Source organism: Ambystoma mexicanum, chromosome 6p, assembly GCF_040938575.1.
Source record: "Ambystoma mexicanum isolate Mex_15411 chromosome 6p, UKY_AmexF1_1, whole genome shotgun sequence".
Lineage (NCBI taxonomy): Eukaryota > Metazoa > Chordata > Amphibia > Caudata > Ambystomatidae > Ambystoma > Ambystoma mexicanum.
In genome coordinates, this window is record NC_090935.1 from 59,592,106 (window position 1) to 59,619,978 (window position 27,873).

Genomic DNA, 27,873 nt, shown 5'->3' on the forward strand with positions numbered 1-27,873 from the left:
CCGCCGTGGTATCGTCCTTGGCTCCAAGAGCAAAGCAGCGCCAGAGAGATCAACACAGCCGGTGAGTTGGGGAGACAGATGCAAGACCAGTCTGTGTTGAAGTCAAGGTTGCAAGCGGCAACATTGTATAAAGAGTGCAAGAATGAAGATTGGGAACGCGTGTGATGAAAGACACGAGGGAAGCTTAATTGCTGATGGATGTTTGAACTCGAATGAAGAAAGATACAATACCAGTAACAGAGTGGTCCTGTACCGCAAGTGTGCTCAGTCAAAGGTCTCTGTGAGGTATCTAGCCAAGAAGTGGCAGAAGCGAAAGTAAAAGAATGAGAATGAGGAATGAAGTGACTGGAATAGGTCCGGCGACGGTTTAAGCAAAATCTATTGCACAATCGAAAGTCTTTGATTTTTTATATAAAGAGATCCGAGTCCGAACGAGAGAGACCAATTGTGAACATTGTGTTTAAGGGGACCGAGCCTGAACGAGGGAGACCATTTGTGAACATTATGCTAAAAGGGGGTCCGAACCTGAAGGTGGGAGATCCAAGGTGAACAGTGGACCCAAGAATTTGTGAATGTGAAAATTCTGATAAGAAAGGAACTTTGGTGCTTGTTTTGTTACGTCAGGCACTCTACAATAATAGACTTTTATTTGGAAAGAGTCTTTGACACAGAAGGCCCTGATAACTATGCTTTGCACTATATCCTCATGTCAGAGAAGCCAGAGTGTGTACGAAGCTCGAACATGCCGCCTTGTCCTGTGCTGAAAACGTGGGCAAGAGAAGCCACCTGTTCACCTATCCTGACATATAATTTCTTGAACACTTTTCGTTTTGCATACATTGTTGTCCCAAACCATTTGTATTTAGAGGTAAGGATTGGCAATAGGTGTATTAGTATAGGCTCTTTTATTTTGACAAAGACTCCACTAGGACTGTGCTATTATTATTTGATGGTCATAGCTTGCTCCCATCCTTATATTTAGATTTAGATAGGCGTTCAACCAGCCCATTCCTGAACTGTGATCACTTGCGTCTGTCTTCACTGTTTGATACCATGCCTTCCTTACAGAAGATCAAAGGAAGTATGTGCCATTTGAATCTGAAAGTCCAAGTTGGGGTTGGCTTGCAACAGCGCTTCCAGTCTCAGCAGGAAGGAGACACAGGATTTGTGTGAACTCCTTAACTGGAACTCACCGGGTCACACCTCCTTTATGAGCAGGGATAGGAGAGGGTCTGCATTAAATATGACTTAATACTCCTCCAAGAGACATGGTTGAAGACAACCCCTATATGGGATGGCTACTCAACCACTCCACACTTGCAAAGAAAGGAGTGAGGGGGAGGCCCATAGGAGGGCTTCTCACAGCTGTGAAAATTAAAAAATTGGCCACATTAAGAAAATATCTACAAACTTTGAAGCTATTTTGGCAGTAATGATTTGTGATACGAGTGAAATTGTTAAACAAACTGCTGTCCTGATGATTAATATTTACTTTAACCCTCTGACTATGGATGTGGATGACGTCATATATCATATTGATAAAGTGTTAACAGTTTGGCTCTCTGATTATCCTGATGGATCTGTGGTCTTGGCTGGGGACCTTCACTGCAAGTGTTTGATAATGGATGGAGGGTGGGAGGATCTTGATGAGATTTCTGGTATCTCTCCCTCCTTTCATTTATCTAAGAAACAGAATCGTGGTAGGATTTGGTCGAAATTCCTCTCGAGATGGGCCTTTGTGTTAACCAGCGAACTTTTCGGAGGACTACTTTCCGATGTTTCCATATTGTCAAATGCTTTCTCATCCTCCACAATTGATTATGTCTTCTTAAAGACTTTTAAGGTTGAAGAGGTGGTTGAATTTAATATAATAAAATAGTGTTAGCCACCACTCAATACTGCAATTGGGCCTGAGCCGTCCTGTCTCTTTGGTGGTGTTGAGTCAATGCAATAGGGTTGCCCAGTTTAGTTCCAATTTAGAGCAGGTTAATATTGACTTGTTCAAATGGTAGACTCACCTGACCGAAGCAAATTTGTATTCATTGCCTGTGGAATTTCCGGAAGTGCTATCAAGGTTAAGAAAACATAAGAATGGCAATGTTTTGAATCAATCAAGGATCTCGTTGCCAGGGAAACAATATAAGTTTGACAAAGATATTATATTCAAGATATATTAAGTAAAATTGTTACACTGGACACCCGTGCTATATGGTGGACTCTGCATAATAAAAGCAGTAATCAGGTACACCACCAGTCCTCCAGCTTCTCAGAAGAAGTATGGGTAGAATACCTCTCTGATAAATTTGCAGTCAATTATAGCGATGGGAGAATCTTGAGTGCTATGAATTCCCTGCAAGCCTTCTCTGATCCCCTACCTCTGTTCTTTGATCGATTAGATATTGAACTCATTATTGGTAAATTAATTAATTCTAGATCGTCCAGACCAGACAGAGGGCCATATCACGAGTCTGCCGGTAACCCTTGAATGTGGCGGTAGTGCTATTACCGCCGCATTTAAGGGTCTGCCAGATCATGGCCTTGGCGGGTTTCTCCCCAGCTCTGAGCTGGGGGGAAATCCACCGAAATTTTGCGCTCTTACTGCCGACAGGAAATCCGCTGGCGGTATGAGTGCGAAATTTCCCCATTAAGCCCAATGGGGAATGGAGAATTCCCGAATGGGCTCAATGGGGAATGGGCAATACCCGTTCCGCCGAACCCACGATCCGGCGCTATTAGCGCTGGGGGTTCGGCGGTAGGGCTATTAGCACCGGTTCTAATAGCGCTGGCGTTACCGCCCAACTCGTGATGAGGCCCAGAGTGTCAAATGGTATTATTAAAGGTAACCCAGCATAGTAGGTGGATATTATGTATCATTTGTTTACTAACATCATTAAGGACTGTATTTGTCCTATCTCCAGGCCATCCTCAACACTTGTTCCGATTTTCGAGAGAGAGGACAGGGAGAACCCTTCCTGCTATAGACCAATTTCTCTGATTGATACAACATCAAAGATCTTTGCTACACTTCTTCTTGGGGAATGGACCGCATGGGCTGAGGAAGCTAATATCTTGAGTCCCCTCTAAACTGGATTTAGGAGAGGTAGTAGCACAATAGTTAGTGGGATTGCCCCGACAGCTTGTCTGTCTGATATTGTACCCCCTATCGGCCGATCACTTTATGTTGCCAGAGTCGATCTGTCCATGACCTTTGACAATGTTAACATGTCCATGCTTTGGGAAAAGTTGTCAGATTAGGGGATAGATCCAGGCTTGCTATGCCTGTTTCAATTACTCTATTCTGACAGCTCGACCAAGGTGCTGGGTGAGCTGTGAAGGAAGATTCCACTGACTAGAGGCATACGTCAAGGGTGCGTGCTAGCCCCCACCTTATTTAATTTATATCTAGCGGACCTCTGGGCAAAAAGCAGAGAGTGGGGAGGGTATGTGCCCCGATGGCCCAACTTGGAGGTAAGGTGAATTCCATATGTAGATGACTTAGTACTAATAGACAATACATGGATGGGTCTACAGTGTCAGCTGAAAGGCTTAGAAGAATATCTGAAAGCAAATCATTTGCAGATCAATCCAAAGAAATCATGTGTTATAGTCAGTAAAATACGCAGGAAAATCAAGAACTTTGTTTGGAAAGTGGAAAATATTCCAATTCAGAGAGTTGAATCAATCTGACTATTTCAGTAAAAAACATTCTGAATATATTAGAGTACGAATGGAGGAAAAAAACGTGCTCTTGTATTCCATTACTGATGGCCATAAAGTCCACACTGTGTGCATTCACTCTAATCCCGTTTATTTAGTTCCAAAGTGTCACCAAGTATCTTGTATGGATGTGAACTGCTGAATATTAGGGACAGACATTTTTTTATGTTGTTGAATCTAAGATTCTAAAGCGAGCACTAGGTCTCCCAATCTCAGTTCGTCAGTGTCATCAGACTGGAACTGGGATGGACCTCCTGGTGGGCACAGTACACCAGGAGGAGTCTTTCTTTAATGGACAATTTGGAGCAGGCAGGTAAATCTGTCTTGGGTTTCTATGTAAAGGCGCTAATATCTACAGATGCTAATCCTGATTTAAAGAAATTTAAGAGTGATGTAGTAGGATGAGGGAGGCTATGGTCTTGAAGGGTACAGAATTGTTAGGAGTGGTGAAGAGAAGGATTGAATGTTGGGATAGAGCTATGGGCCTGCAAGACTTGGGCAGATTAAAGCTCTATGCCAATCTCTGAAACAAGGTTATATCTGGTTAGGTTTCCATCATCAACATTTAGACATAGTTACCTAAGGTTTAGATTGCAATGTCTTCCAAGTCTTGAGTTGGTAGGACCCATGCTTGGCATTCCGATTAAAATGAGAACATGCAGAATGTGTGATGCGGGTTCAGTAGAACATTTATTTAATCTTGTGATGTACTGTCCATTTGTTTTTTTACAGAACTGAGAATCAAAACCTTTCGGAAATGTGTTCATTCAACTTCGCAGATTATATCTCAGGATTTATGGAGTTGGCGTAGGACTAGTCTGCAAATTTCACTTGTTGCTTGGGTCAGGATGCTAATGACTATTTGTTCAGAGCTGACTAAGGTATCAGAACAAGGCATCAAGGGTTTGGCTGTTATAAATGAATTCTAAAAGATGTAGCTTCCTTGGAAATGTGTATTTTAGTTGGATGATACTGATAGTTTTGTTGTCTGAGATTTGGTTTGGATTGATTTTATTTGTGGTATAATGTATGTATTTTATAAATAATATGTACATGTGTTAATGTACATTTTGTACTGCAAAACACAATTAAAGAAAAGAAAAAAAGGATTAATCATGTTTACTTTACTCTTCATGCCCATGAAATCATGCCATAGTAAAATAAAATATATCCAGACTGGCCCACCATCGTGGGCCATTCTCGCCACATAACAAAATGAGCATCAAAATTAAAGCAAATATGAATCGTGTATGCTTTACTCATGATGCCCATTACAACATGCCATGCCACCACAGTAAGATCATATATCCATACGAACCCACTCTATATTTGGGGGAAAGATTTACTCCTTACAATTAAAGAAATCACTAGCTGGCACTGGAGAGGTCTGCCCGATAAAGGGGGGCAGCCGGAAGCCATTTCCCGAAAGCTAGCTCTCCCTAAATGAGTATATATGTCTCCTAGCTAGCAGCCACTTTACTGTTAGGGTGTTGTCATAAATAAAATAAGTATAAAGTCTTCTGAGTACTCATCACAGCTGTTCACTGAAAATCTTATAATATGCTGTGAGATTTATTTTTACCCGACATGTGATTAGTCACAAAATCATGACCTTGTATTGATGTCACCCAGTTTGATATTTTTCTTGATATGCCATTCAGACCGCTGGACATAAATACAGCCACCAGTGACTTTTGATCGGTAACAATGGTAAATATTCTACCCCACAAAAAGGTTCTGAACCTCTTTATGGCCCATATAATGTACAGGGCCTCTTTTTCAATTACAGAGTTCCACTTCTTTTAAGGCTTTGGATGCAAATGCTATGATTTTGTCCCCATGTTTAGAAGCTTGCATAAGTACAGCCCCCAAACCTGTATTGACAGCATCCGTCATGATGTAGGTATCTTTGTTGGGATCGCCAAGGGACCACTACAGTGGTGATAGTGCACGGTATAAATATCATTTAACATTAAGATAGTATGGGTGCTTTGACAATGGCATGTTGTATTTCATCAAATTCATGTTCGCATGCTTCGTTCCAATCAAACTCATGACCTTTTTTGCAAAGACCCCCTAATGTTAAAGCATTTATCTGAAAAATGTCTTATTCATTTAGAGTAATACTCTACCAACCCCAAGAATGACATGACTTCTTGTCTTTATTTTTGGAGGAGTTGCTTGTAGGATAGCAGAAATAAAATCTTCTCTTGGCGCTATTCCTTTTTCAGATAGCTGATGACTTAAATAATCAATATGACATGTTCTGAAACAACATTTACACTTTTGTCATGTGAAACCTGCATCATTTAATGTTTTAACACCATATTGAGTCTGCTGTCGTGTTCATGGATGGAGGATCCCATAACTAAGATGTCACCTTGATAGAAGAAAACACCTAGGGAGCCTCCTAACAGTACACTCATTATCCTTTGAAAGACTGGAACAGCAGATTTCAAACCGAAAGGCATTCTCTTAAATTGGAATGTGCCATCTTGAGTTATAAATGTGGTGAGACTTTTGGAATTGGGGTGTAGCGTTATCGGATGGTAAGCAGAGGCCAAATAAAGGGTAGAGAATATTTTGGCACCTTCTGTGAGCTGACCATTTCCCCAATATTTGATAAAGGAAAACGGTCAACCAAAACACATTTGTTGAGAGCCCTGAGGTCTATGCACAGACGAGCACTGCCATTCGGGTTTCTTACTACTACCACCGGGTAGCACCATTCAGATGCTTCTATGGGTTCAATGATGTCTTTGGTAACTTCCTCCATAAGTGCAATTGGGTGACATCTCGCTTTTGCAATAAGAGTGTCACCTTTCTTCAATTTAATCCTATGACATTTCCCTTTGAAGTAACCAAGTTCTTCCGTAAATACATCTCTTACTTTTTTTCTAGTTTGGTCGATATGGTGGAGACCCAACCCAGTACTTAGAGATCAATGGTTAAACCCATGTCCCTTTGATGATACCATCCTAGTAGGCAGCCACCTTTATCAGAGACGTATATTTTGCGCTTTGCGGTCTTACCTTCACATTTTAGACATGCATTAAACTACCCTAACATGGTAATTCCAGAACCACCATAAGCACTAGCCGAACATCTGAGGGTTTGTGGCTGACATTGGTAAACTTCGACAGCCACGTTTCTCTATTTATATTTATTATGGTATAGTAAGATCCCGAATCAGCATCCTGGCGGGCGTTTCATTAACATATACCTTTGAGTGTAGTTTCTCATCAACATTAGAGTCACCATCTGGCACCAGTGGACTCCTCTTAAGAGGATTGTTCTTCTGATGTATCATTTTCAGTGTTAGCATTGATTTCTTTCATAACCTTTTTGGATGAGCTATGATAGAATTTGGTGTAGTGCCCTTTTTTCCCACATTTCCCACATTGTGCATTAAGTGCTCGGCACTTTTTAACTATTTTCTTTGATTTGACTGGAGATATGGTGCAAACAGAATGTTTGTTCTCATTGTTTTCTAGCTGTTTGACACATGCCATCATATGTTCAAATCTTTTGCCAATGTCTAAAGCTGCATTTCCTCCCTTATTGTTAGTTCCCTTACCTTGAGCATGAATTGATCACGTATTCTTTCGTCATATGATGAACAAAAGTTTCAGGTATTTGCTAATTCTCCGAGTGCAATTATAAAAGATTTAATAGATTCATCTTCAGCATGTTCTCTAGTGCTGAAATAGTTATTGTTGCACGCCAATACTTAAATGTTTCTCGTAATGTGTGTCAAGTTTCTTAAAGATACACTCATAAGGAGTGGGGGCATCCAACCCTTCACCAGAGGCTTGAGAAGTAAGAGGAAGGCCAGGAAGGCTTTTTAGTATCCTTCTGCCTTTATGCCCCAAGCAATGAATTAATAGTGCTCTGCGCCTTTCCAGGTTGAAGTTTGGACCATGGGTGGCTGAGACAATCTAAAAAATCATCCCTCCAAGTTTCCCTTGGCATTGAGGGCGTGCACAAATTTTGTAAAAAAATGGGGTGGTAATGGGGTAAATTCGTCATGCTTTATAATTGATAGCATAGAGCACAAGGAAAGGGTACAGTGAGCTGAAGACAGTAAGCAGGCAAGATGACTTGCAAGGTTGACCTCAACAGCTATTAATATAAGTGAACAGGAGGTCATGCAAGATAAACAAACATCTGTACCAATGGTGGATGCAATAGTAACTCGGCTTAGCATAGGGTCTCATATATGCGGGCCTTACCAAGCAAATGATGGAACGTGGTGAGGCAGTATGCACATAATGCCTATGATCAAAGTAATAATAACAACTTGACAGGGGATGCTCAAAAGCTATCAATATAAGTCAATAGTACGGCATGCAGGATAAACAAAAATCTGTACTAATGGTGGATGTGGTGTCCAGTCAAATGGTCGACAGACAAATGGTCGACAGACAAATGGTCGACACAATTTGGCCGACAGGTCAAATGGTCGAATTTTTTTAAAATTTATATAAATATTTTTTAGGTTTCGTTTAGGGGAAAAAGGGTTTTTTAGCAAAAAAAAGGGGGTTGGAGGGGAACCCCCCAAAAAAAAAAAAAAAAGTGAAAAAACAAAAAATAAAAATTCGACCATTTGACCTGTCGACCTTTTGGTGTCGACCATTTGTCCTGTCGACCATTTATTTTCGACCAAATGACCTAGAACCGGTGGATGTATCAAGGCAACTCCTTTCAGCATAGCGTCCCAAATGTATAGACCGTATGAAGTTAATAATTGGACATGGTGGCAGCAGTAAGCAAATGATACCTATGACAAAGTAATCATACTAACCTATCAGATGATCCTCAACAACTTTCGATGTGAGTGGTAAGTAAGGCATTCAAGATAACAAAGAATTGAACTATGGGGAAATGCAATAGCAGTTTAAATCAGCATAGCGTCCCAAGTCTGCAGAACTTACTAAGTCGAGGATGAGGAGTATAAAAAAAGAAGAAAGTGTTTGAAGACGTTGCTGTGGCGAAATGGCGTAGGGAACTGTCTAGTCCATGTGAACAGAACGCTGTATGCTGAAGTGGAGAAGGTCAGCTGGGGATGGAGGCTGTGTAGGGTTTGCCTAGGGTGGTTGGCAGATGAGGATGCTTTGCTGGCAACGTGGGTAACGCTGAGAAGGTAGCTCAAAGTGGCGTAGGATGTCGTACTCCGAACCGCCTGACGAGGCGGGGGCCTAACCAGGTAACTGATGTTGCAAAACCTCTATATTGTTCCGGGATGGCAGTCCACGGTGAGGCATCAGCGAGGAGAGAAGAAACCAGACTGGCTTTGTGAAGAAGGATGAGCTCCTGGGTGCCGCCGGGTGAGGGGCCGTCTTTCAGTTACAGCGGTGGCAACTGAGGAGTGAAGCCACGCGCGTGAGACGTAAAGCGAGAGGCTAGGTGGCAAGAGACAGCCTGAGATGCCCTGAGAGAGCGCTTGAAGGGCAGAAGGTGCTCCAGGAGGAGGTAAAATCCAGCAAAGAGGCTCCAGGAGGTTGAATCTAGTCCAGAAGGAGCAGGAGTCAGAGGAGCACAATGCAGGTGCAGGAGGGCTTCTAGCACACTTTAGCTCATTGCCATTCTGAAGTAAGTGATTCCCGGGAGCCAGATAAGTTTCTCCAACTGAAGTATTTATTTTCATAAAGAAAAAGAAGCCCTCCTGCTGCAGCTGATTGTCAACTCCAGAAGGACAGCTCACACATATACACAATGCTATAGAACCTTGTCAAGATTCTATATCTCCAAGGAGATTACAACACAAGTGTATTCTGATTTGTCATGGACTTGGCAACACAGAAAGATGCAACTTTAAACCAGGCATGAAAACAAAACATGTTTATCCATACAGTTATAAAAGAAGTGATAACATGTTTACTTGTCAGGGTTACCAAGCTGTTCATGTCCATATAAGGATTTGGCATCATAACATGTTTATGTGAGGCAGTTAAAAGATATACAGAAAAATGTTTCACACAACAGTTATCAATGCCCATATAAGGCAAATTTATATTACATTTTCAAACATATTAAAGAAATATAAAGCAATATATGTAACAATTAAGTATAGCAAAGCAAATTCCATTGGCTATGAATCTTGCCAAACTCCCCATTTAATATCTATTAGCTGAATGACTAATAAAACCTATTGTCTGACTGTCCCTTTTAAATGCCTTGGTTTGTTTTGTACCAAGGCATTCTAAAACTCTATCCTTTTGCAAACCCACTGCTGTCCCCTTTGTAAATTTGTGATGAATTATTAATGTGTACCACTATGTCCTTTTAATGTTAAGGATATGATCCTCGCTCTATGCAGTGTAAGGAAGACATGGGGGGTCATTATGAGTATGGAGGTAGCCATCGTGCTATTATCGCCATGGCTACCCCCATACCGCATACCGGGACTGGTTCCTTGAATGGGGAAATACTGGACCATTCCAACCTTGGAGGATCCGATATTTCCCCATTCAGGGAACCCATCTCCATTCCCATTTAAGCCCCCATATGGCTCAATGGGAATGGGGAGGGAATGGGGAGGGAGCTAACAACGGGCCCGTTAATAACAGGCCCGTTATTAGCTCCCTGGTCCTTTAGCGGCTCCCACTAAGGGCGCCTGGTAAAACCAGCCGCCCTTAGCGGGACCCACAAAAGGACCTCGTAATGCAGTGTTAAGGGGTTAACGGCACCAGCACCCTTACCGGCACTGTTAACCCCTTACCGCCAGCCTCGGAATGAGGCCCATGGTATCAACAGTAAGACAGACACAGGTGTCCACAGTACAAGGGTGTTTATTGAACTTCAACAATGGTGTGATAAACGCCTGTCTAACCCTAAATCTACAGATGGGAACAAGCTACGACCATCAAATAATAATAATGCAGTCCTAGTGGAGTCTCGTCAAAGTAAAAAGGCCCATACTAAAAAAAAACTAAAGCCAATCCTTAACGCTGAATACAAATAGTGTGGGGTAGGGTTCATGAAAAAGAAAGAAACTTTCACAAAATTATATGTCAGGATGTTCAGGCCGTTGGCCTCCCTTTTCCCTCTTTCAGCATGGGACAAGGCGCTTCACTCGAGCAAAGCACACACTCTGGTTTCTTTGGCACGATGATACAGTTCCATTGCCAGCATCAGGGCCTTCTGTACCCAAGTCTCTTGATACAGAGGGCATGATGTACCAAAACAAAACACAAAGTTCCTTTCCTCTTATACGCACTCAATTCTTGTGATTCACCTTGGATTCCCCTCAGCCGGGCTCAGATCCCCCTTTTCGCAACGTTCAGGGAATATTCTTTCTTGGGTGACTCACGGTTCACCCCGGATCCACCTCAGCAGGGCTCAGATCCTTCAATTAGTCTCCCTCTCCCGGACTCGGACCAATTCAGTTTACCTTATAGATTGAGGACTTTAGAATGTGCACAGGGTTTAGCTTGACCCAATTGCAGGACCACTTCGATCTCTAATTTCCATTGGATACCTAACATAGACCTTTGAATGAGCACCCACATGGCGCCGGACCACTCTGTCTACAGTATCTTTCTTGGCTTCCAAAAGTTCAGTCACTCAATTATATTCCAGTCGCTTGTTACATAATTTTCACACACAGTTCTCTCTAGATTTCTTCATACAATGTTGCCATTTGCAACCCGGGTTCTAGCACAGGCTGGTCTTGTATCAGTCTTTACGACTCACCGGCTGTGCTGTCTTTACTGGCACTGCTTTGTTGTAGGAGCCAAGGACAGTACCACAGTGGAAACCGTTCCTCCCCGCTTTGGTTAGTGACGCGGGAGAGCCTCTGACACACAATGCAGGTTTCTTCATCTTTAGTCCCTGGTCTTAGGTTTCTTATTTTCCAGTTCACGAAAGTAACGGAACGAAAAAATCAAGGGCACTTCTCTCCTTGCAACCCTCTCTGGTCTTGCCATCTTCCTCCTTGTATGAAACTGCCATCTGCAAACCGCTGTTTCGTCATGCACTTTGCCTTGCTCAGAGTATGCTTTTCTGCTCCCCCTTTTATCTGTATGGGGAAGTTTGACGGAAGTCAGGTGTGAGTAATGATCAGTAATTGCTTGACTTTGCCTGACCATTGTATTGGGACATGTCAGGTATACAGCTCTGGTGTTAGTCCGTTTTCACTCACGGTGAGCTGTCTGTGATAAAGTGTTTGTGCCGGGAAAGGGGCGAGGGGCTTGATTTCCTAAGTATCCTACCTGGTATGGTGGGGCAAGGTGTTACAGGGAAGGGGATACCGCGTCTCACCATCCGGTGTCCCACTCCCAATCCCTGAAGACCCCTCATCCAGTTGATCCTCCCGGACTGGTCCGCCCCAAGGTCCTGGATCCAAAAGTGATGGCCGTGTCCTGGCCGCCTGGATGACAGATCCCTGTGGACTAACGGGTGAGACACCTTCAGGTTTCTCACAGCAGATAGGTCAAGTGCAGATGGGTGTTGAGGAGGCAGTAGAAATTACACAAGTTTGTACATCTCTGCCTTCAGTCTGCAGGAGCAGATAAAAACAGGACCATAGAGGAGAAATCCAGTATTCCGGAACAAACAGAAGACTAGAAAAGTGAGCAGTACGGTTGAAATTAGATGTCAATACTAAGGTGGGGAGGGGCACTAATAAAAAGCTTGAAAACCTCAGTGCAGGGAAGATGGATTCAATATTCGTTCTCTTATTGTCCGAGTGTCATTAGAGGTTTTCTACCATAGAGTCGTAGAACAATTGCTCAACTTTTTCCTGGTAAAATACAATTCCTCCAGTTTCTGCTCATAACAATCTAGCGGCCATCTTGGTGGAGTTGCCAAACAGTGACAGGTAAACAGCACAGACAAAGGCAAGACTGCAGGAGACGGCAGGCAGCAAGTGGCCTCTTACGATCCAGCTACTGGGGCAATGGGCTAAACGCTGCTGCAGATGCTGCTGCCCTGACATACACAGGCTTGCCGGGGCAGCAATGATGTTGACAGTAGGTGGAGGAAACAGGCGGAAGCTAAGGGAGCAACCAATAGCAGCTCACTTGTACAAAATGGCTGACATGAAAGTGCTAGAAATGAAGGCATTCTGCATGGTCCGATGAGACAATCAGAGCTCAACACCAGGCTCTCCAAGACCGACCTCAAGAAGCTCTGTTATCCAGACCTCATTAGGGAGCTCTGTCCACATAGGGGTGCACTTGCATAAGTATTGACAAAAAAGTTGACAAAAAATGGCAAACTGTACGATACTGCGTTTTTGCCCCATACCAAAATTACGATTAAAATCACTGTTGAAATTTTGGTACGGAGTTAAGAAATAAAAAAACAAGAATCCAATTAAACTGAATAGGGGGAGCAGGGGCTGCGGGAGTGTCCCCCGCATAGCGGCGGACAATAAAGTAAAATAAAATTAAAAAAGGTACCCTGCAGCGCCAGCTCCGACCCACGTAAGTGGGTGGGATCTGACATTGCAGGGATAGAGCGGAGTAGGCAGCACACACACACAAGCATGCAGGGACGTCATTTCACCAAAATGCCAGGGGTAGCGGAAGTGACATCACAGTGCCACACCCCCAAGAGTGACACCACAGGAAGTGATGTCATTTGACCACGCCCCCACAGGAAGTGATGTCATTTGACCACACCCCACAGGAAGTGATGTCATTAGACCACGCCCCCACCATGACATCACAGGAAGTGGCCTAATAAAGCATTATCGCTCAGTGCATTAAGAAAAAAATGGTTACGATATCAGTGTATTGTGACATTTCATACAAGAATGGATCATCATATGTATCAGTGTCAAGGTCCATGTTGCCACGTGAAGTGTATGAACCCCAATCCCCTCTTTATGTGGATCTGCCCTGTTATTTCAACAGGACTACAGAGCGAAATCACATTCTGGGGGGACAGGGACGGATAGGCGGGCACGGGGATAGGGGAAAGCCAGGATAAAAGGGGAGATTGGAGAATATTTCACCGGAAAACATGTATGGCATCCTCAGTTTTTAATGACTCTTCTGCTTGTGTTATTTTGGCTGCCAAAAGATTAGTTCAAAATGTGTTCAAGGCATACAGTGCATTACTGAGTGATACAAACTTCAGTACCAAAAGCCTCATCAGTCCAGTGCCCAGATTTTATGGGGGAAAAAATCCTGGCTGCATTTTGCATTACTCACACACTCACCAACACTCTTTATATGCCTAGGTTTCTGTTCCTACATGTTCATTGTCCTCCACACCCCGCACCACAATGGTACACATTCCAACAATTAGTACTATTATATAGATTTTTGGATAATGCCCAACAGTTGCTCTTCCTTCACTCTGATCATAAGACTTAAAATGTAGTTTCTTACCAGATTGAGCAGAACAGTGGCTTGACAGACGTGCCGGTGCTGCTGTTTCAATGGCATGTGAGGTGAAGATTCTGACTCGAAGGCAGGTTGTTGCTTAGGTGACTGGAAACCAGAGGAGAGGTCTGTGAGTGTTCAATGGCAACAGATCAAGAAGACACAGAACTCTGGTAGTGGAGCTGCAGGTGTTTGGCAGGGAAGAGGCTGCAAGTATGGCAGGTGCTGTTTTGAGGTCACAGAACTCTGGTAGTGGAGCTGCAGGTGTTTGGCAGAGAAGAGGCTGCAAGTATGGCAGGTGCTGTTTTGAGGTCACAGAATACTGGCTGTGATGCCGATGGTGCCGGGCTGGTTTTAACAGAGGGCACTGACTGGGTGTGTCTCATCATTGCTTGGTTGACTACAAATCAAGGATACGGTGCTGGCATTGTGAAGACAGAACTGTAGCTGTGGGGTAGCTGGTGACTGGCTTAATGGAAGTTGCTGCTTAGATGGCTCATCATTGCTTCCTTGACTGGAAATGAAGAAGAGCCAGGCGGGAATCGGATAGCAAATGTTTTCATGACACGACTCCAGCTGTGCTGCAGCTTCTGGCTGACCTGTCAAGAAGATGCTGATGGAGGCTACTCAGATTCTAAGAGACTGGCGGTTGACAGATGCTTGTGGCTGTGCTACTAGTAGTGCCTGTCTGGCTTCACAGGAAAAGGCTAATTGAATGTCTTGCTGTTGCTTAGACTGAAATTCTGTAGGATGCCGGCGGTGTGGCAGATGATGCCATTTTAAAGACACACATGATGTTTCTGACGTAAGGGTCCATTGTTGCTTAGCTCACTGGTAAAAAATAGGATGTTGACTAAACTCAACAGCATACCATGCAGTGTTTTGAAGATGAGACAAACTGGTTGTAGTGCATGAGCGATGTATCATGGCTGACTTCATGAGGAGAAGAGGCTGGTAGTGTAGGAGAGTAGCAGATGGTTTTGAAGACTGTATGTGGTGCTGATTAGGTCTGCGTGACTTGAAAAGAAAGACCTAACTGGAAAATTGAGCTATAATATAACAGTGTCGAAGAATATAATGGTTCATCTTTTCAGAGGATACCTCCTGTGTCGCATGTCAGCAAATCGGTCAATGGCATCACTCAAATTTACCTCGTCAACCTCCATAGGTTCACATGCCATTACCAACAAATCACTAAGTCTGTTGTCTCCACATCTATTTCGCAAATAGTTTTTAACTCTTTTGAAACAGGAGAAGAACCTCTCATTTGTTGCAGTTGTAATCGGCAATGCAAGAACCAAATCCAACAGATTTAGGACATCAGAAAAGCCTCTTGGAGATTCATTGAGATAGTACCTGACAGAGTGAATACCTGCTAAAGTCTTGCCAGATAAATAGCCCCTTGCAGTGTCAAGTCCTGAATGCAATGCAGCATAATCTACTTGGGGCCCTAGCTAGTGCCGAGCAAGAAGATCTGCAGATGAGTCCTCCAAGAAATTTGTAGCCCTTGGATTGAACATGCCGGCAGCCTTGATAAGCCCCATGTTATCTATAAAACGAGCATCCAACTCTCTTACAAACCTATCCAAGGTGCAGAAAAACACCTCTTGCTTTATCCGTTCAGTCTGTGGCATTCGATCCTCAGAGTGCTCATAATGTCCAGGCCTCTTCCCTATAGTAGTACCAACAAGGTATTCTTTGAGTTTGCTGCTCAGTTGGTGCTGCCTTACTGGTAAAGCTCTGCGGTCGTGGTCTTCAACAGTTTCAATACCACATTTTTCTGCCAATTCCAACTCCAGAAGGACAGCTCACACATATACACAATGCTATAGAACCTTGTCAAGATTCTATATCTCCAAGGAGATTACAACACAAGTGTATTCTGATTTGTCATGGACCTGGCAACACAGAAAGATGCAACTTTAAACCAGGCATGAAAACAAAACATGTTTATCCATACAGTTATAAAAGAAGTGATAACATGTTTACTTGTCAGGGTTACCAAGCTGTTCATGTCCATATAAGGATTTGGCATCATAACATGTTTATGTGAGGCAGTTAAAAGATATACAGAAAAATGTTTCACACAACAGTAATCAATGCCCATATAAGGCAAATTTATATTACATTTTCAAACATATTAAAGAAATATAAAGCAATATATGTAACAATTAAGTATAGCAAAGCAAATTCCATTGGCTATGAATCTTGCCAAACTCCCCATTTAATATCTATTAGCTGAATGACTAATAAAACCTATTGTCTGACTGTCCCTTTTAAATGCCTTGGTTTGTTTTGTACCAAGGCATTCTAAAACTCTATCCTTTTGCAAACCCACTGCTGTCCCCTTTGTAAATTTGTGATGAATTATTAATGTGTACCACTATGTCCTTTTAATGTTAAGGATATGATCCTCGCTCTATGCAGTGTAAGGAAGACATGGGGGGTCATTATGAGTATGGAGGTAGCCATCGTGCTATTATCGCCATGGCTACCCCCATACCGCATACCGGGACTGGTTCCTTGAATGGGGAAATACTGGACCATTCCAACCTTGGAGGATCCGATATTTCCCCATTCAGGGAACCCATCTCCATTCCCATTTAAGCCCCCATATGGCTCAATGGGAATGGGGAGGGAATGGGGAGGGAGCTAACAACGGGCCCGTTAATAACAGGCCCGTTATTAGCTCCCTGGTCCTTTAGCGGCTTCCACTAAGGGCGCCTGGTAAAACCAGCCGCCCTTAGCGGGACCCACAAAAGGACCTCGTAATGCAGTGTTAAGGGGTTAACGGCACCAGCACCCTTACCGGCACTGTTAACCCCTTACCGCCAGCCTCGGAATGAGGCCCATGGTATCAACAGTAAGACAGACACAGGTGTCCACAGTACAAGGGTGTTTATTGAACTTCAACAATGGTGTGATAAACGCCTGTCTAACCCTAAATCTACAGATGGGAACAAGCTACGACCATCAAATAATAATAATGCAGTCCTAGTGGAGTCTCGTCAAAGTAAAAAGGCCCATACTAAAAAAAACCTAAAGCCAATCCTTAACGCTGAATACAAATAGTGTGGGGTAGGGTTCATGAAAAAGAAAGAAACTATCACAAAATTATATGTCAGGATGTTCAGGCCGTTGGCCTCCCTTTTCCCTCTTTCAGCATGGGACAAGGCGCTTCACTCGAGCAAAGCACACACTCTGGTTTCTTTGGCACGATGATACAGTTCCATTGCCAGCATCAGGGCCTTCTGTACCCAAGTCTCTTGATACAGAGGGCATGATGTACCAAAACAAAACACAAAGTTCCTTTCCTCTTATACGCACTCAATTCTTGTGATTCACCTTGGATTCCCCTCAGCCGGGCTCAGATCCCCCTTTTCGCAACGTTCAGGGAATATTCTTTCTTGGGTGACTCACGGTTCACCCCGGATCCACCTCAGCAGGGCTCAGATCCTTCAATTAGTCTCCCTCTCCCGGACTCGGACCAATTCAGTTTACCTTATAGATTGAGGACTTTAGAATGTGCACAGGGTTTAGCTTGACCCAATTGCAGGACCACTTCGATCTCTAATTTCCATTGGATACCTAACATAGACCTTTGAATGAGCACCCACATGGCGCCGGACCACTCTGTCTACAGTATCTTTCTTGGCTTCCAAAAGTTCAGTCACTCAATTATATTCCAGTCGCTTGTTACATAATTTTCACACACAGTTCTCTCTAGATTTCTTCATACAATGTTGCCATTTGCAACCCGGGTTCTAGCACAGGCTGGTCTTGTATCAGTCTTTACGACTCACCGGCTGTGCTGTCTTTACTGGCACTGCTTTGTTGTAGGAGCCAAGGACAGTACCACAGTGGAAACCGTTCCTCCCCGCTTTGGTTAGTGACGCGGGAGAGCCTCTGACACACAATGCAGGTTTCTTCATCTTTAGTCCCTGGTCTTAGGTTTCTTATTTTCCAGTTCACGAAAGTAACGGAACGAAAAAATCAAGGGCACTTCTCTCCTTGCAACCCTCTCTGGTCTTGCCATCTTCCTCCTTGTATGAAACTGCCATCTGCAAACCGCTGTTTCGTCATGCACTTTGCCTTGCTCAGAGTATGCTTTTCTGCTCCCCCTTTTATCTGTATGGGGAAGTTTGACGGAAGTCAGGTGTGAGTAATGATCAGTAATTGCTTGACTTTGCCTGACCATTGTATTGGGACATGTCAGGTATACAGCTCTGGTGTTAGTCCGTTTTCACTCACGGTGAGCTGTCTGTGATAAAGTGTTTGTGCCGGGAAAGGGGCGAGGGGCTTGATTTCCTAAGTATCCTACCTGGTATGGTGGGGCAAGGTGTTACAGGGAAGGGGATACCGCGTCTCACCATCCGGTGTCCCACTCCCAATCCCTGAAGACCCCTCATCCAGTTGATCCTCCCGGACTGGTCCGCCCCCAGGTCCTGGATCCAAAAGTGATGGCCGTGTCCTGGCCGCCTGGATGACAGATCCCTGTGGACTAACGGGTGAGACACCTTCAGGTTTCTCACAGCAGATAGGTCAAGTGCAGATGGGTGTTGAGGAGGCAGTAGAAATTACACAAGTTTGTACATCTCTGCCTTCAGTCTGCAGGAGCAGATAAAAACAGGACCATAGAGGAGAAATCCAGTATTCCGGAACAAACAGAAGACTAGAAAAGTGAGCAGTACGGTTGAAATTAGATGTCAATACTAAGGTGGGGAGGGGCACTAATAAAAAGCTTGAAAACCTCAGTGCAGGGAAGATGGATTCAATATTCGTTCTCTTATTGTCCGAGTGTCATTAGAGGTTTTCTACCATAGAGTCGTAGAACAATTGCTCAACTTTTTCCTGGTAAAATACAATTCCTCCAGTTTCTGCTCATAACAATCTAGCGGCCATCTTGGTGGAGTTGCCAAACAGTGACAGGTAAACAGCACAGACAAAGGCAAGACTGCAGGAGACGGCAGGCAGCAAGTGGCCTCTTACGATCCAGCTACTGGGGCAATGGGCTAAACGCTGCTGCAGATGCTGCTGCCCTGACATACACAGGCTTGCCGGGGCAGCAATGATGTTGACAGTAGGTGGAGGAAACAGGCGGAAGCTAAGGGAGCAACCAATAGCAGCTCACTTGTACAAAATGGCTGACATGAAAGTGCTAGAAATGAAGGCATTCTGCATGGTCCGATGAGACAATCAGAGCTCAACACCAGGCTCTCCAAGACCGACCTCAAGAAGCTCTGTTATCCAGACCTCATTAGGGAGCTCTGTCCACATAGGGGTGCACTTGCATAAGTATTGACAAAAAAGTTGACAAAAAATGGCAAACTGTACGATACTGCGTTTTTGCCCCATACCAAAATTACGATTAAAATCACTGTTGAAATTTTGGTACGGAGTTAAGAAATAAAAAAACAAGAATCCAATTAAACTGAATAGGGGGAGCAGGGGCTGCGGGAGTGTCCCCCGCATAGCGGCGGACAATAAAGTAAAATAAAATTAAAAAAGGTACCCTGCAGCGCCAGCTCCGACCCACGTAAGTGGGTGGGATCTGACATTGCAGGGATAGAGCGGAGTAGGCAGCACACACACACAAGCATGCAGGGACGTCATTTCACCAAAATGCCAGGGGTAGCGGAAGTGACATCACAGTGCCACACCCCCAAGAGTGACACCACAGGAAGTGATGTCATTTGACCACGCCCCCACAGGAAGTGATGTCATTTGACCACACCCCACAGGAAGTGATGTCATTAGACCACGCCCCCACCATGACATCACAGGAAGTGGCCTAATAAAGCATTATCGCTCAGTGCATTAAGAAAAAAATGGTTACGATATCAGTGTATTGTGACATTTCATACAAGAATGGATCATCATATGTATCAGTGTCAAGGTCCATGTTGCCACGTGAAGTGTATGAACCCCAATCCCCTCTTTATGTGGATCTGCCCTGTTATTTCAACAGGACTACAGAGCGAAATCACATTCTGGGGGGACAGGGACGGATAGGCGGGCACGGGGATAGGGGAAAGCCAGGATAAAAGGGGAGATTGGAGAATATTTCACCGGAAAACATGTATGGCATCCTCAGTTTTTAATGACTCTTCTGCTTGTGTTATTTTGGCTGCCAATAGATTAGTTCAAAATGTGTTCAAGGCATACAGTGCATTACTGAGTGATACAAACTTCAGTACCAAAAGCCTCATCAGTCCAGTGCCCAGATTTTATGGGGGAAAAAATCCTGGCTGCATTTTGCATTACTCACACACTCACCAACACTCTTTATATGCCTAGGTTTCTGTTCCTACATGTTCATTGTCCTCCACACCCCGCACCACAATGGTACACATTCCAACAATTAGTACTATTATATAGATTTTTGGATAATGCCCAACAGTTGCTCTTCCTTCACTCTGATCATAAGACTTAAAATGTAGTTTCTTACCAGATTGAGCAGAACAGTGGCTTGACAGACGTGCCGGTGCTGCTGTTTCAATGGCATGTGAGGTGAAGATTCTGACTCGAAGGCAGGTTGTTGCTTAGGTGACTGGAAACCAGAGGAGAGGTCTGTGAGTGTTCAATGGCAACAGATCAAGAAGACACAGAACTCTGGTAGTGGAGCTGCAGGTGTTTGGCAGGGAAGAGGCTGCAAGTATGGCAGGTGCTGTTTTGAGGTCACAGAACTCTGGTAGTGGAGCTGCAGGTGTTTGGCAGAGAAGAGGCTGCAAGTATGGCAGGTGCTGTTTTGAGGTCACAGAATACTGGCTGTGATGCCGATGGTGCCGGGCTGGTTTTAACAGAGGGCACTGACTGGGTGTGTCTCATCATTGCTTGGTTGACTACAAATCAAGGATACGGTGCTGGCATTGTGAAGACAGAACTGTAGCTGTGGGGTAGCTGGTGACTGGCTAAATGGAAGTTGCTGCTTAGATGGCTCATCATTGCTTCATTGACTGGAAATGAAGAAGAGCCAGGCGGGAATCGGATAGCAAATGTTTTCATGACACGACTCCAGGAGTGCTGCAGCTTCTGGCTGACCTGTCAAGAAGATGCTGATGGAGGCTACTCAGATTCTAAGAGACTGGCGGTTGACAGATGCTTGTGGCTGTGCTACTAGTAGTGCCTGTCTGGCTTCACAGGAAAAGGCTAATTGAATGTCTTGCTGTTGCTTAGACTGAAATTCTGTAGGATGCCGGCGGTGTGGCAGATGATGCCATTTTAAAGACACACATGATGTTTCTGACGTAATGGTCCATTGTTGCTTAGCTCACTGGTAAAAAATAGGATGTTGACTAAACTCAACAGCATACCATGCAGTGTTTTGAAGATGAGACAAACTGGTTGTAGTGCATGAGCGATGTATCATGGCTGACTTCATGAGGAGAAGAGGCTGGTAGTGTAGGAGAGTAGCAGATGGTTTTGAAGACTGTATGTGGTGCTGATTAGGTCTGCGTGACTTGAAAAGAAAGACCTAACTGGAAAATTGAGCTATAATCTAACAGTGTCGAAGAATATAATGGTTCATCTTTTCAGAGGATACCTCCTGTGTCGCATGTCAGCAAATCGGTCAATGGCATCACTCAAATTTACCTCGTCAACCTCCATAGGTTCACATGCCATTACCAACAAATCACTAAGTCTGTTGTCTCCACATCTATTTCGCAAATAGTTTTTAACTCTTTTGAAACAGGAGAAGAACCTCTCATTTGTTGCAGTTGTAATCGTCAATGCAAGAACCAAATCCAACAGATTTAGGACATCAGAAAAGCCTCTTGGAGATTCATTGAGATAGTACCTGACAGAGTGAATACCTGCTAAAGTCTTGCCAGATAAATAGCCCCTTGCAGTGTCAAGTCCTGAATGCAATGCAGCATAATCTACTTGGGGCCCTAGGTAGTGCCGAGCAAGAAGATCTGCAGATGAGTCCTCCAAGAAATTTGTAGCCCTTGGATTGAACATGCCGGCAGCCTTGATAAGCCCCATGTTATCTATAAAACGAGCATCCAACTCTCTTACAAACCTATCCAAGGTGCAGAAAAACACCTCTTGCTTTATCCGTTCAGTCTGTGGCATTCGATCCTCAGAGTGCTCATAATGTCCAGGCCTCTTCCCTATAGTAGTACCAACAAGGTATTCTTTGAGTTTGCTGCTCAGTTGGTGCTGCCTTACTGGTAAAGCTCTGCGGTCGTGGTCTTCAACAGTTTCAATACCACATTTTTCTGCCAATTCCGTTGCGTCATTGACGATTTTCACCCAATGGCATTCTTGTCTAAGGTTGACGAGGGCAGTTCTTGTCACTTGAATTAGGTGACTCGCATCTGGCAAATCAAGATGCTTTCTCTGAAGTTCATCAGATAACACACGAATCTTTTTCAGAATTGCTTCCATACTTAACAAAGTTAGCAAAAACTCAAAGCACTGCATATTTCGGAGAAGTCCTCTGGCTTCTGAACAAACCTGCTTGTCACGTTGTTGCGATGATTCTATTACACTGAGAACAACTATAATGGTTTCAAATCGAGCCTGTATTTTTTTAACACACGCGTACCAATAAAACCATCTAGTGCCACAAAGTCTTTCTAATTCTTGTACTTCCAGACCGCTTTCTGTTTGAGCTTTTACAAAGAGTTTGTGCCGAGGAGAACTTTGTGAAAGGAACACATACACAGCCTGCAAAGTTGAGAAAAAATCCTTCACTGTTTGTATGTTAGTGATAGTTTGCACTAACGCAAGGTTTAGACGATGTGCATGACAGTGAATGTAAACTGCCTGTGGAGCAATTTCTTTTATTTTCGCTTGCACTCCATTGAAGCAGCCACTCATAACTGATGCCCCATCATAGCATTGTGCCACACAGTTCTTCCAGTCAAGGCCAGCATTGCGTACAGATTTGTCAATGGCTGCAGCTAAACTGGAGGCATCCAACTTCTCCATGTGGTAACATCCCATGGCTTTTTCCTGAATGTTCCCATCTTGATCTACAAACCGGATCACAAAGCTCATCTGTTCTTTATGCGAAATGTCTTTGGTTTCATCAACCAACACTGCAAAGTGCTTTGTCACTTTCCTAACGATATTCTGACGTATAAGATTTGCCACAACTGAGATCATGTCATTTTGATACTCTGGAGATGTGTAGTGCCCATATCGTCTAGCCATTTTTACTTTAAGAAGTTCATTATTATCAGACAGCAAACGCAATATTGCTATGAAGTTTCCCTTATTGTGGGAGTCTTGCGATTCATCTGTGGCTCGGAAAGCAAGTCCTTGACGACCCAAAACACATACAACCTTTAGTAACTGCAGCACATGTTGACGATTCTCTTCAATCTCTTGGTCCCCAACCTTTTCTATCATTGAAACAATTGAGTGGTGAGGGCCTGTAGTCTGTTGTACACGCTTAAAGTCTGCCCAAGCTACAACCGAAGACGTATGCTTATCAGAATCTGAGTGCATCTTTAAAGAACGACGTGTCTTTTCCCATTTAGCGAAGCCAATATCAACAAATGGAACATTGCCACGTGCACGCCCCCCTCCTCCAGAATTAGAACCAAAATGTCTGCATGCAAAGCAGTATACTTTATCTTTCAGAACGAAATACTCCACCCAAGGATATGTTTTGTAGTCTCCGTTAAACTTACGGGAACCAGTTACAGGGTATGTAGAAAGTTTTGGCTGTACAGGGTCACTGCATGGATTTGGGGACAGATCAGTCACCACACTGTCATCTAAATTGGGAGCTGGAGATCTTCTTGGAATGCCCTGCTCAGCTAGACACATCTGCATACTGTTATCGCTCTGCAACCAAGAGCTGCTTGTGCTCTCCCCGAGGAGTGAAATGTCGGGAGAGCAAGCACCAGTGGGAGGATCATCAAACATGCCAATACGGGAAGAACAATCCTCAACATCAGGGTTGAAAGAGCACTCTGCGCTATCCAGGAACGTTGAAGTGTTGCTTGGGTCATCAGCATCACGTGAAACTGTCACAGCAATGTCTGCACGTGAACAAGAGCCTTCAGTGGCCACTACAAATGAAGGAGATGCTATGTCAGCCAAGGAAGGTGGAGCTGTAGACAAAGAGTCAGCATGTGGAGATAGTGAACCAATGTCAGCACATGTAGATGCACTGTCTGCACCTGAAGAAGCAGCTTCGCTGCCAGCAAGAGTTGATGTGCTGGCCGATGGTTGGACAACATGTGCAGCTGTGTTTGAACTGCCACTTGAGTTATCATCAGACCTCTTGCGCTTGCTTGAATCAGAGCCTGGAGTAGGGCCAGCTCCTCTTGCTTTTGGAGAAAACATATCAACGATTGACCTCTGTTTTGGATCCTTGGGTTTTCCTGTAGGTGTAGACATGTTCATTCTTTTAGTACTGCTAAATCAGAAGCGATTGTTCAAGCAAATGATGGATTCCTCAGTGTCCTCTTGACTTCTTTTGTGCTTCACTCTTCTTTGGAGGACCACTTCCGCTGAATACCAAAGAGGAGACAAATCTGAAATGTATTGCTTTGGCTTACAAGTTTATCACTGTACTCCCTGAAAATAAGCGAGTACTCCCCAAAAAGAAAAACAGATTACAAATACTCCCAACAAAAATAGGAAACAAACACTGTGGACCCTGAGCCCTTCTTTCACGCACACAGTTCCATGGATGTTTGGAGAGGTAGCGCACGTAGTTCCAAAGGAAGAAAGTACTATTATTACTGCTCGATCGGTAGACATGCACATGATCTTTTAATGTGTATGAGTAACTAGGTGCAACATAATTATTAGAAAAACCTTTCAGTTTTTCAGTTAGAGCATTTTTACTTGCTTACAAAATACTGCCGTGGGGAACTAGATTTACATTTTTACTCCCTAAAAATCATTTTACTTCCAAGTTTACAAAATAGGGAATACAATAGTCCCACTTCAAAATCTTATCTGGAGCACTGAGTACATACCTAAGCAGTGATTTCAAGCATTTATTTTCGTAGCTTACTTTTAGGTCAGTCCTATCTGTCAGGGTAATACTTTACATTTGAGAGATTAACAGTTGCAACCTGTTCAAACTCTGCCTCTAAGAAAAAAGGAAACCTGTGGGTCCCAAAAAACTGAAGTGAAGCATGTGTTCAGTGTCATACAGTTTGAAGTTAATTGTGTGCTGTTCTCTGATTAAATGGAAGAGAAACAGCCATCTTTTGTGTTGAAACAACTAGGACAAGGCTGCAATGCATAAATAGATATGGAATAACAGATCAGATCATTAACATATGCTGTACATTTTCAATATGTTGCTTCACGTTCATTTACCTCTCACAGCGGTCACAGATAAGGCTGGATGTCAGCTGCTCAATGGTGGTACTGTTTGCTGGCGTTGAGAACACAGAAAGGAAGGAACTTCCACACGAAGATGCAGGTCTGAAAATAATAACAAAATATCAGAAAGATTAATTTGTGCAACACCAGACCATATTAATTTTTAATAGAGTTTTAGAGTTCTGGGGTGCACGCATCATGCAGAGACAAACTGGACCACAGAGGCTTTGCACATGACAGACCTAGAGAATGACTTCAGGCCCGGCAACGATTCATCATTAACCTTCTGTAACTCAGAGGGATGCATGTTATGCACCATTGTCCTAGTATCTCTAGGAACTAGTTCTGTAGGCCGCAGCAGGCCCAGGCTGAGTGTGTGGCTCGGGCAAGGAGCAGTTTACATAATGTCGTGTCACAATGTAAAATCCTAGTTAAATGCATTGCAAAATGTATAGGCTGCAGGCCACAAATGACTTGGATTTCATCTGCCTGTGGTTAATTTAAGCAGTATAATTTGCATAAGCTGTTGCTGTAAGCTGGGCTCAGGAGGGCACATGAACACAGTGGCAAGGGGCAAGGGGCACATGGACACAGTGACGAGGGGCACATCGACACACTGGCTGGGGTCGTGGGCACATGGAACCGGCTATGACTTATCTTACAGCAGGAATTAAAAAGGCCTTCAATCCCTCCCCCACATGATCTATAAAAGACAAAATGTAACGTTAGTAAAACGAATTTGGTGCTGCTGGCATCAGCGGCTTGCTTACTTTCCCTAATGTAAAGCCGTTGCCGTGCCAGCACTGAATTCATTATACTAACATGCTTGCCAACCCTACAGATTTAGGCAGTAGGCTACTGTTTTTTAAGCAGTCCTACCACCTACAGATTTCAGTGACAGACCCCACTGCTTTTTACAGTGGCAGGTAATTTATGTGACTCTAAGGCAGGCTGCAGGACATGGCATGCAACACATTAGTCTGTCTGTACAGTGGGCTGGTAGGTGATTACTTTCATTGGACTCAGACCAATCCAGTGACCTGACAGCTATGTGACTCTGCCCTGCACTCTGGCCAGGACAGGCCTTAGGTGAACCACTATCAAAGGCAAGTGGCAGAGCGTAACACAATCACACTGCATCTGCCTGTCACGTAGTCACTTATTCTGTACTTCAGTTTCTTTCTCCTGACCTTTCCGCCTATTTTGGCACCACTCATCTGCTCATTTTGCACACCATGGCATTGCCCCTCTGCTCACCACAGGTTGCCATATTGTAGAGCAACCAACCTCTACAGTGCAAGTCCCCCAGACGAAGGATTGAATGAATGGGGTAAATAGTGAGGGACGCCCATGTATATTGCAGGACCGTAAGAGAATTGGCAACTGTGAGCAATGTGTGGCCTTGGAGAGTATACAGTTCTCAGTGTCCGTCAGTCCATGCTGGAAAATATTTAGGGGGGTGGTGGAGCCGCCCTGGAAGAGACATATGCTCAAATGAAGGAAATGGGGTAGGGACAAACATTGAGCAGTGTGGATATTCTGCACACGAACCTAAATTCACTAATGATGGAGAAAGAGCCCAGCCAGCTGAGTAGACTACTGGGCAGCTGGGATTAGGGGAACCAGGCAACGAATGACCTTTGTGGCCACTGGCCGGTGTGGAAGGTGGTGATCCGGTGTGCTGAGCAGTGGAACCCTGCACACCTGCATCTTCTGAATGTGAAATAGGAGTGTCTGAATATCACAACACAGGCGGGGGAACTACAGGCTGAAAGAGGGAGACTATCAGTCACTAGTACGAGTCCTAGAGGCGCTGGTTAAGAATGTATGTGCCGGTGGCAGCTTAACAACATTGCAAGCCGCCGCCGGCACATATTTGCACGTTAGTAAAATGAATTGGTGTCATCAAGTTAATAAGAGGAGGTGCGCCCGTCCGCCCGTGCACCAGTCAAAAATACTACAGACTCCTGCCTATGTGTCCCGTTTACTGCGCTATGCCAGCACTACACCATGGTCAGAGGGCCTGCCATGCAGAGCTTTTCCGAAGCAGGTCCCAGCACCTCTGGGCCCCTTAAGAACTGCCCCCCCTGCATGCACCCGCCTTGTGGTGTGCATTGATGGTCGGGTCATGCCTGACGACCGTCAGCATTACCGGCGAGGTTCCTGGCCCCCCATGGTGCGGGCGGGCACACGCTCCGGAGTCCCAAGTCCTCTAGCCTGTTACAGGATTACAGTTGAATGACCCTTGCCATGCAGGGGCTGTGATGGTTTCTATTACACCTACAATATATGTTTTTACACAATTATGTTATCTTTAAAAGCAGTGCTGTGTCCTCATTTTATGCACATACTGCCTGCCAGTGCTTCAGTGAAAGCAAAACAGGCCTTTAAATAAATCAGCGAGAAACACTGGTATGCAGGGGTGGGCCTTTCTACAAGACGTGACACCACGCAGGATGTTATGCAGTAAATATGGAAAACGACATGCACATGTGTGCCTAATCACACCCATATCATTGCG

At 44.2% G+C, this 27,873-nt stretch overlaps 1 protein-coding gene across 4 annotated transcripts in view; it reads left to right on the top strand.

Annotated features, from left to right (window-relative positions):
- Positions 1-27,873, top strand: part of LOC138511206 (sialic acid-binding Ig-like lectin 12) — a 515,336-nt gene that overhangs the window by 290,924 nt on the left and 196,539 nt on the right. The window contains exon 5 of one of the 4 annotated variants that reach the window (XM_069626734.1): positions 4,450-4,813. The exons of the other annotated variants lie outside the window; for them this stretch is intronic. Coding sequence (XP_069482835.1) covers positions 4,450-4,646 — 197 coding nt within the window. The 3' untranslated portion in view covers positions 4,647-4,813. Of the gene's footprint in view, positions 1-4,449; positions 4,814-27,873 lie in introns of those variants that run through there. 4 annotated transcript variants of the gene reach the window in all.